The sequence below is a fragment of the Thunnus albacares genome, chromosome 18 (genome assembly GCF_914725855.1).
Source record: "Thunnus albacares chromosome 18, fThuAlb1.1, whole genome shotgun sequence".
NCBI classification, from domain to species: domain Eukaryota; kingdom Metazoa; phylum Chordata; class Actinopteri; order Scombriformes; family Scombridae; genus Thunnus; species Thunnus albacares.
The window spans coordinates 2130180-2141531 of NC_058123.1; the positions used below are offsets into that span (position 1 = coordinate 2130180).

The 11352-nt window shown below is 37.4% G+C and overlaps 1 protein-coding gene across 2 annotated transcripts in view; it reads right to left on the reverse strand.

The window, feature by feature from the left end:
- Positions 1–7053, reverse strand: part of xpo7 (exportin 7) — a 41858-nt gene extending 34805 nt beyond the window's left edge. The window contains exon 1 of one of the 2 annotated variants that reach the window (XM_044333104.1): positions 6956–7053. In XM_044333104.1, the coding sequence (XP_044189039.1) occupies positions 6956–6988 (33 nt within the window). In that variant the 5' untranslated portion in view covers positions 6989–7053. Of the gene's footprint in view, positions 1–1890; positions 1982–6955 lie in introns of those variants that run through there. The other variant, XM_044333103.1, reaches the window with a different exon arrangement.
- Positions 7054–11352: the final 4299 nt, after the last annotated feature.

Below are 11352 nucleotides of genomic sequence, written 5' to 3' on the forward strand. Positions count from 1 at the left end.
ATATTTAAATGATAAATGTGGCCGGCAGGAAAAAAAAAGTGCTGAGTCATGCTCAGTCACAGTGAGATGTCAGTTACTGATAAATCCAAAATGGTGGCGCACCCGGGTTAAAGATCTGTGCAGGTTTCCAGGGTCTTTCTCAGTGTATTGATTACTTAAAGGAGTGTGTGTGTGTGAGGAGTGTTTCCGGGGGGGGAGGGGGGGGGGGGGAGAGCGTTATGAGAACAAGTGTGAGACGGTGTTTTATCTGCAGCAGGTATGACAGACTGACATCGAGTCTCGACACTCTGCTGACCGCTGATAAGAGCTCAGCACCAAACCCTGCCGGCGCTCAGACGTCTGCAGCAGCAGACTAAATATACTCTTCACAGTTCACAGCGATAAACTCACATCCAACCAGCTTATTTATGGATAGAAGATAAAATTAAACATTTGGTTGTTTTTCAAGCTTGATAGAACAGGAAGTGTCTGTCAGGATTAATCATTTCCCCCCATTGATTAATCGATTAATAATTTCATTTATGAAGTGAAATAAGAGAGAAAATTGTCCATTTTTATTTTCCCACAGACAGAGACGGATAAACCTGCTGGGGGGCCCCGGGGCAAAGGTTTGTTGTTGGGCCCCCATTGACCCCACCCCCAAACTACACACAGCAGGACTCTAGAGCTGAAATTAATAGATGATTAATTAGTTGGAAAGTTAATTGGCTTGTTCATATATATTTGTTTCCAGCAGCAGTTTATCATGATAATAAACATCTTTGTAGATCTGCAGCGATCAATCGAGCGACAGAAAATTAATCACAGACTATTTTGATAATCGATTAATTTAATTTTAAAGGAAAAATGTCCAAATTCTCTGGTTCAGCCTCTCAAATGTGAAAATTTTCTGGTTTCTTTAGTCTCTATAAACAGTAAACTGAAGATCTTTGGACTGTTAACGTCTGATGACGTCATCCTGGACTTCAGGAAACACTGATCCACGTTTCTTCACTATTTTCTGGCATAAAGACCAAATGACATGTGATATAACCCTTTAATATATTATATTTATATTCATCTTGGACAATGATTGACATGTTCTGACATTTTATGGACCAAAAGACTAATCGATTAATCAACAAAATAATTTGAGGAACTGGAACCAGAGAAGATTTGCTGCCAATTAAGTTTCTGTCGACCGATTAATTGATTAATTGACTAAACAGCTGCAGCTCCAGAGAACATTGTGGTGAAAAAAACTCCACTTCACAGTTTGTCAGAGCGTCCGCTGATGTTTGTTCACTATGTTTAGTCTGACTGACCTGATCAATACTTCACCAAAGATCTGACAAACTGAAACCAGAGAATATCTGACTTTTTTTTTTTTGCTTTAAAAATGATTCATTCGAATTTAAAAATAGTTTCTGGGAAATTTTCTGTCATTGGACTAATTGTTTCAGCTCTGAACAGATGTGAAAACACTGAGCTGCTGCAGCACATCCAGATGTGCTGCAGCGTCCGCCCGCCAACATGCTGTTTGGTTTCTAATTTAAAAATCAAACCACTTCTATTTTCATTTTTACATGTGCAGCCTGACAGCGGACACGTTTGTTGGGTTTTCTCGTCTTTTTACATTTCTGCTTTTATTCTACTTCCTTGTGTCCGGTTTCCTGAGCTGACAGCTTCGGGGGCGGCGGCGGCAGCGGCGGCGGCGCCTGGCTCCGTCCATTCTTGATTAAAAAGCTGTTCTCGCTGCCTACTTTTCTCTTTTTAGAGCACGCCATGTGAAAATACTTTTCTCTGACTCGCTCGTTTCTCCCGACTGTTGTCTGTCGTCCCTCCTCTCTGTGTGTGTGTGTGTGTGTGTGTGTGTGTGTGTGTGTGTGTGTGTGTGTCTCACTGACTTACTGGACTGCAGAGATTTGATTGGCTGAGTAGCATCACGTGAGATGATTTACAACGTATGCAAATCGGTCTCTGAAGGCCCAAACGCACTGAAAGCGTCTGACACGTGCGTTTTGAAGTACATCTATTGTTTCTAAACGACCAAACACAAACCAAAGGCGTCATGAGGGGCGTCAAACTGTCTCGACGCCCCGACTACGTCCTTGTTTATGATTTTGGAGCGTCGAATGAGGACCAAGCGATCAAACAGAGACACACAGCGTCAGACAGCTGAACACCGGAAAACCAGAGAAACACAGAGAGACAGTACGGCGAGCGGTGATGAGAACGAAGCCTCTGAATGAGAGAAATAAAACGTTTTATTCTGATTATTTCACGTTTAACCATCAAACAGTCAACAGATGGTTTTACTGTGCAAACAGATGCTCTTAGTTTCAGTTTCCTCCACATTTCTCTCTTTTTCATTCATTCATTACATCCGACTAACGCAGCGTTAATACAAACAACCAAATATAAACCTGAGTTGGTTCTCTGCTGTCGGCGCCACAGGACGCACGTTCAGGCGGCTGGATCAGTACCGTAAAGTCTAGAAAAGCTGCGCCGCTTAAAATAGAAACAGTCAAAATTTAATACTTCTCAATAATTGATTAGTTATATGTCCGGGTCCAGTTGCCTGTTAGTGATCTCGCCACTATTCAATGACTCTAAACAATTCCACGATAGTGAGTAATCACGTTCACACACTGTATGAGTGAAGATAATTAGTAGCTCGTTGATATTAATGATCGTGAGCTCATCATGAATTTAAGGGGAAACACTGTTTAGCACACAAGTGAAAAATCACTACAGAGGTTCTGCATGAAGTGATTTTTCTCGTCAACACATTTAATAATTTTCGGTAATGAAAATAATTGTTAGTGTCGCCCTGATCTGTTTGTACTTATGTTCAGACAGACTGAGATGTAACTGTAGTATCTAATGAAGTCGTTTAACATGAAGGAGAAAGAATTATTAATAACAGTAAAACTCAGTGACGTCTTTGGGTCTGACAACACAAATAAACACCAAGCAGATGTTAGTTTAACGTGATATAAAACAAAGTCTTCACTACTAACCTGCTAACACACTTCAACACGCAGCATCACATTTCATATTTTGTCCCAACAAACCAAACACAACACAGTTTATTGTCACAGACGACTGAAGAAACCAGAAATATTCACATTTAAGAAGCTGCAACCAAAGAATTTTAACCTTTTTTCTTTAAGAACGACAAAATAGTTCAGATTAATCGACTAATGGTTGCAGCTCAGATATAACTGCAATCTGGATCTCTTTGTTTTAGATGATTGGTTGGTTAAAAAAAAAAAAAAAGAGAAAAGATTTAATCTCAGACTGTGGAAAACTACAACGGCCATTTTTCTCTGTTGTAATTAGCTTCACAAACGGAGCAGTTCATTAAACGGGGAAAATGACTTTAACCTTTCTACTGGACCTGCTGACATTCTGTGAATTGATGCTCATCAAGTATTTAAAACCCGTCGCTGAAGTTGAAGAAAGCCGGTTTTACAACTTCCCTCTGTGAGTCACACAGACCGGCGGTATTTCTGACAGCCTCCCCTCCTCGCACGAGAGTCACTACTTTCACTCTCAACAACCGCGAAGGGGATCACACTCACAGCTGCATGAAATAACGCCGTCGGAAACATGAAACTTTTTAACATGAGTTAAAGCTCTACTGAGTAAAATATGAGGGGCGGATCCGGGAGGAGCGGATCCAGAGATAACTTAAACATTTCAGTACACAGACGTGTGATGAGACTTCGTTAAAGAGCGAACAGCAGGCTGGTGTTCAACGCTGCCGGTCTGTCATTAATTACAGCAAAGCAAAACCAAAGGAATGAGAGATGGAAGCTATTTAACTTGACTGAGTCCAACTTCCTCTTAACAAGAGCAGCGTCTCATTAGAGCCACAAACTGAGGCTCTGCATGTACAGCTGTCAATTAATCTAAATTAATCTGCAACTGTTTTGATACATATCTGAATATTTCGGGGAGGTTTTGGACTGTTGCTCGGACATTCGATGACATCTCCTCGCTCTCTAGGATACTGTGACGGCCGTTATTCACTCTTCTCTGATGAAGATCAAATGATTAATCAAGAAAATGAAAGTAAACACAGCTCTAAGTCTCTTGCATCATTATTACATGAGTCACTACAGAAAAGCATTTTGATCTTCCCTATAAATAAAAACCCAGCGATGTTTGAAAACCTTGACGGCTGTTAAAACAACACTTCCTCTGTTCTCAAGGTGTTTCCACAATCCTACAAACACTCTTAAAACCATCTGGATGAAAAATGATTCACTTTAAAAAACATTTTTAATCCGTTTTTTGCAATTTTTTGCCTCTTTTTTCCCCTCCGATTCCAACCAAAGATGACAGCTGGTGTTCATTCATTTAGTGGTTTTCTCATGTTGTGTAATAAAAGTTATTATTATATCATTTCCTGCAACCTGGATTAGGAAACACAGTTATAATTTATGAAACAAGCTTAATATCTTTACTGTGCAGCAGGAGACTGTATGTCTTTTATTCCAGGTGGTTAGAAGAGTGTTTAACAATCTGAGTTTTTCAAACATCACTATAATGGTGACACATGAGATGCTCAAACTGAGGCGAGTTTTCAGTCACATTTCTGTTTCCAGTGACAAAAACATAACAGATTAGTTTATATCATCATCACTCACTGCATGATGCAAAGTTCAGTACTGGTGAAAACTTTGATCAGATCACCTTTCTTTGAAGCTCTTGTGATAAACCACCAGTGATGGAAAGTAACTAAGTACATTTACACAAGTATTGTACTTAAGTACAGTTTAGAGGTACTTGTACTTTACTTGAGTATTTCCATGTGATGCTACTTTCTACATTTCAGAGGGAAATATTGTACTTTCTACTCCACTACATTTATTTGACAGCTTTAGTTACTTTTCAGATGAAGATTTGACACAATGGATAATATAACAAGCTTTTAAAATACAACACATTGTTAAAGATGAAACCAGTGGTTTCCAACCTTTTTGTCTTTTGACGTCTTACAAAAAGCAGTGTGTAGTCGGGGTCACATTTCACATGTCTATGAGTTGTTAACAGCTCCACCAAATAGTGATTTTTCCCTCTAAACTTCTCACATGCTTTCATTTCAATAAATGTTCAAATGATCCAATATTTCAGCAAAAATCAAAGATTAGAGAAAAAGTCCAAAAACTGAAAACAGATTTGTGTATCAGAACTTTGTTTTTTCTTCTTTCCTCTCCCATTAATCATCTCACCACCCCTCAGATTTATCTGCTGACCCTTTGGAGGGGCCCCGACCCCTAGGTTGGGAACCACTGGACTAAACTAGCTAACTGTATATAAAGTAGTGTAAACTAGCTCCACCTCCAGCAGCTACAACAGTAACATGCTGCTCTAACACTGATGCTTCACTATTAATAATCTAATGATGTCATATATAATAATATATCAGTCAGAGGAACCAAACCACTACTTTTACTGCAATACTTTAACTACATCAAGCTCATAATACTTATGTACTTTTACTGCAATACTTTAACTACATCAAGCTCATAATACTTATGTACTTTTACTGCAATACTTAAAACTACATCAAACTCATAATACTTATGTACTTTTACTGTAGTAGGATTTTTCATGCAGGACTTTTAATTGTAATGAAGTACTCTTACATTGCTTTATTAGTACTTTTACTTCAATAAAGGATCTGAGTACTTCTTCCACCTCTAAGATAAAGCTGGATAAGATCCAGAGTTAATGTCACTGATGCAGCTCCTCCACGCTGCACCGGTTAGTCCTGCTGCTGCCTGTCTCTAGTATGGAGGATAACTCCTGCTCATGTTGACAACTGACAACAAAATACTTTCATTTAGTATCTAAACTGTTTGATTTGGGCTGTGATGATGATTAAAATAAAGCTGACAGTTAGTATTTACTTGCTAGTTCAGCTGCCGCATTCAAAGCTACCAAGGCTATCACTACAACAATAACATTGAGCATGGAGTTAGCATCGAAACCAACACATAAACATCTTCCTCAGGACATTATGTAGGACCAGCAGAGGGAAACATTAGGTTTATAAATTCATCTTGCAATTTAACTTCATCCATTAAACCGTTTTCCTCTTCGCCTTGCAGCTAACTTCCATCCCCAAACATGTGTCCAGCAGCACGAAGCTAACGTTAGCCAGCTAAACAACAGCACCGCTTGGTTACGCACATAAACAACTCGGGAGTAAAAATCCTCCGGGTGCCTACGTTTCACTGCTTTTTAACTACCCGACACGGTGATAACATCCACCGGCATGAATCGTGTTTACCGGACAAACAGATAAACAAACCGAACCGTGTTTTCAAACCGGGGCTCGGGCGGGAGAAGTTGACGTCTTGGGGCTGAAGCTAACGTTAGCCTAGCATGCTAACAGAGACTCGTTTACCCTCACACATAAATATTTCAACTGTTTGGGCGAAAAAAGCTGAAAATACAAGTTTTAACAGAGCTAATATTCATATTATGAGTCTCACTGGCGCCAAACTGAACAGCTCGTGTTAGCGTGACAGCCATTTGTCCGCCGCCAGGTCCGTTAGTGTTTTATTGTTTACTTCAGTAAAATATGCCGATAAACCCGCCCGTCAACCCAGACATGAAGTGCCTCCATCGGACACAGACACCGGCGGTTACACGCCGTATAACCAAGAGGCTCCGGAGGTTCTCTTTCTTTATAAGAGCCTGGAATCATCCTCGCAGCTAACGCAGGCTAACCCTGCAACAAGCCCAGCCTGAGCAATGACAGCAGGCCACAAGTCAACACAAGCAGGCGGACACATCCTTGTCTTTTACCGCCGGCAGCCGGAGCACCGCGGCCGCCTGCAGGCACCGGCCGCCCGCCGGCTCCGTGCCGGGGACACAGCAGCCGGATCCGCGCTCCGACTCATTCCCGCACACGTGGATAAACTGTCGGTTACAAAAACATGAAACCTCTGCTTACCTGCACATGATCCGCCATTTTTCTCCATTTCATGCACCTCTCACTCCCCCGCTTATGGGTATGGACAGAGGCAACAGCGCCCCTTCTGGCGGCGCCTCGCTACTGCAGAAAACTATAATTTCAGACTGCCATTAAACACAGCACACAGAAAACAGAGAAAACAGATCAATATACAGGCAACAGATCAATACGCACGAAAACATATCAACACAAAGAAAACAGATCAAAACAAAGAAACAGATAACAGAAAGAAAACAAACTTTAAAGGACAGGTTCACAGTCAGGTGTCCATAGTAACAGTGAAAGAGGTTTTCCTCGCTGTAATCATTCCTCCTGTTCATACTGGATATTAAGAGATCCTTCAAATGTGCTTTCATTGGTGAATGATGGAGGCCAAAATCCACAGTGTGTCCACACAGTCATTTAAAAGTCTGTGTGAAGCTTCTATTCAGCTTCATCAGTCTGAGTTAGTCATATCAAGTGGATATCTGACACATTTACAGTCTTTTTAGCATCAAATTCCCTCTTTGTGTTTCCTCGGACAGTGTTTCCCTGTTGAGCTGCAGGTGGAAGTATAGTAACAAAAAGAGGAACTTTAACACTAAAAAGACTGTAACGTTGAAAGATATCTACTTGATTTGACTCATTTGGACGCTGAAGCTTCATATTAGCTTCAGATTTTGTCCTCCATCACTTCCATTGTAAGGTCATTATGAAGGGATCTTCTAATGGTCAGTATGAACAGGAGGAATGATTACAGCAAGAAAAACAGGCTCCTGACTGTTTTAAGACACACTTGAAGGATTGTGAAGAATTGTAAATCTGTTTCTTGTAAATGTTTCTGTTCTTCTACCACTTGTTTTGACTTGTTTCATGAAAATACAGTAAAAATGTTTATTGGAAATGGACATGATACAAACATACATATTTTTAATTTTGATAATTTCTGCTTTTGTCTCAACTATGGTACTTTAGATTTGTATGATGGTCAAATAAAATGCAACACAAGGCTTAAAAAAATTATATTCTCTTTGTTTGACTATATTATAGTATCAGAATAATATATTTATCTCTCCATAAATCCCCCAAAATAAAGAAGAGACCAATATTAAAGATTAGAAATGGTAACTTGTATATTCTGCAATGATACTAAAACCTTATAACTAAAACTTTTAATTAACTGTAGTTACATCCTTTATCCAAAATATATCAAGTTTAGTGAAAACACAGTTTTTCAGAGCTTAAATAATTTGTTTTGTCCAACTAACAACTTACAGTCCAAACCTCAAATATGTTAAAATTACTACAATATAAAACTTTTTACTTAATAAATTAATTTTACCTTTTAATTTACTTTCATGTGATTGGCCAGTTCTCTTTGTACTAATATAAACTTTGAACAAAAGTATAAGTGCAATAGGCTGACAGTAAATATCAGTATTTTCTGAGTGATATTAAATGTTTGTGTCAGAGTTTGTTGTCCTGGAAGAAAAGAAAAAGTCAAACACAAAGAAAATATTCAGATCTTCGTTTATCATTCTGTTGACAGACTGTAACATGTTAATAATAAATAACTTGTTAGTGATAATAAAAGATTTGTGATGTTTACGGACGTCAGGAGAACAGCGCTTTGTAAAGTTGGTGCGTTCATGTCCGCCCGGAAAAACGGATACTGTGACACATGTACAGAAATAACGTATCAAATACGTAAAGAGGAACTAATACTAATACTATTGCCACCAGTAATACTACTACTACTACTACTGCTACTACTACCAATAATAATGATAATAATAATAATAATAATACACATGGCTATCAATCAATCATCAATCAGACTTTATTTGTACAGCACCTTTCATTCAGATGACTGACAACCTGATAATAAGACAGAACAAATGTAAACAGTAACAGTTTGAGAATAATGCACACGAGAAATAAACATTATGAAAATGTAATAAAATAAAATACATTAAATAATAAAGTAAAATAAAAACAAGATAAAGTAGAAAAAAAAAACAAAGACAAATAAAACCAATAAGGGAGAATTTTTTTTACAATTCAAGGACGATTAGTTGTTTTGATAAATAATGAAAAAAAAAGACATGAATTCATTTAAATACTTTTATTTCACTCAGGAAATGATTTCTGCAAGAAGATTCATGAAAGTTAAACCATCGTTTATTATTCATTAAGATTATTTCCTTTTATAACTGAATGCTTTTGGCTTCTGACCATCTCCTGCAGGCTATTCACATCCGTTATTATGTTTTATCTATGTGTTTTTAATGTTTTGCATTTTCTTCATCTATTTTATTCTTCATTTTGTATGTATTTAATTTAAATTAACATTTTTAACATCTATAAAGGAAGGAATATAACAGGAAGTGTTTGCTTAAAGGTGATATTTATCAAAACGTTGGATCCTTCATTTTTTACTCATAGTTTATTATTTTTCTTATTTTTCTTGTAACTAAATCTAATTTTCCCCGCTTTATTTCATTTTGTTGTTTTGTGTATATTATTAAACTTAATGCAAATGTGTATCTATTTATTTACTTTATTTATTATATAAATAAATAAAATTGTGTCTGTCTGATGTCTGTGGATTTTTTTTTTCTTTGTTTTTCTTTCTCACAGTGCTGCTGTTGTAAACTGTTATGTTCATGTTGTTAATAAAGTTTTTTTTGTAGGGATATAAAAAGAGAAATAATTAGTGACTGACATCATGGCGGCTTCAGATCATGATGCACATGATCTATAAAAACGTTGTGTTGTAGTTCCTGCTGTGGCCGCTGGAGGGCAGCAAACACTAAATGATTCAAAAACACTGACAGTAGATAAATATTCATATAAATATTTATATACAAACAGCATCTGTCAGCACTTCCTGTAATGAGGAGAAACTATTCACATCTTTACTCAAATAATAGTAGCACTACAACAATGTAAAAATACTGCACTACAAGAGAAACTACTCTGACATGATGTTATTATCAGCTTTATTTATGGAGAGTGTCAAAAAGTACTCATTCTACAGAGTTATATTATTAAATCTATGATATTCATTTATTAATAAGCACTATGTTAATCTGTTCAGAAGGATGAATTGTTGGGGCCGTTTATAACAATGCATCATGTTTTACAAACTGTTCAGATGTTTTATTTGTTAAATCTTTAATCTGCAAAGTCATCAGTAACTATTTCTGTCACAGTACATGTAGTAGAGTCCAAGTAGACAGAAGCAAACCTTTAAAATACTCAAGTACATAAAAAAAATACACTTATAGGTTTTATTTGTCACATACAAAAATAAATAAATAAATAAAATAAATAAATGCAGGGTTGTCTGGCAAAAAAGTTATCTGAACCTGACCGACCTTCTGCTGCAACGCAACATGACGTCATCCAGCCAATCACAAACATGCAAGTGCACCTTCCTGCTATAAATTAATTATATATAACATGAACGGTTCTGTATTTCTACTGTTTACTTTAGTGATTGTTGTGACAAAAGGAACATTTATTCAAATTGCATTTCAGTGGACTTCCTGCTCTCTCTCTCTTCAGCACACACACACACACACGCACACGCACGCACACACACACACGCACACACACACACACACACCCTCATTACTTTATTTTATGTCTCTGTTTTGTTTATGCTGCCTACTTTTTGTTTGCTTTTTTGATTCTATGGTTGCTCGTTTGCTTATTTTTGTGGATTAGGTGACTTTTGTATTTTTTTATAATGAGTATTGCGGTTGGATTCTTTCTATAAGTCTCTGGGGGTTTTTCTAAATCTCACCTGCACAATTTGCTTCTTTTCTTTTGTTGTTGTTGTTGTGTTTCTGCTGCAAAAATAAATAAAAAATATAAAAAAGATAAAATAATTGCCAATGTGATAATTTTCCAGAGATGTAAAATCCTGTCATATAAATGAAAAAAATCACTGATCTGTTACCCAAACTGGACTTCCTGGATCATATCTCATGTCTCGCTGAAGCAACAGGCCTCCACTAACACAACAACACAGAAGGCTGTATGTGTTGTCATACAAGAGCCCTGAAATATATATATTATATAATATATATTACAGTGATAATACATATGACCATTGTGATCTCATGCTGGACATAAGCTGTGAACTACATCAGTTTGGAGGGGGTTTCTTTAAAGGGGACGTATTCTTTTTGTGGTTTTCTGTTATTTATATCCTGTTTTGATGTTAAACATGGTCAAAGTTCCAAAACATGAGGTGAACGTATGTAGAAATGCTGCCTGCAAGTCAAAACTCAGGGCTTCAACCTGCTCCACGCTTCGTTTGCAACAGTTTTTTTTTTCTACCTTGCTGACGAGTTGACGTCAGCTTAGCTATCCGTTCAATAGCCTTG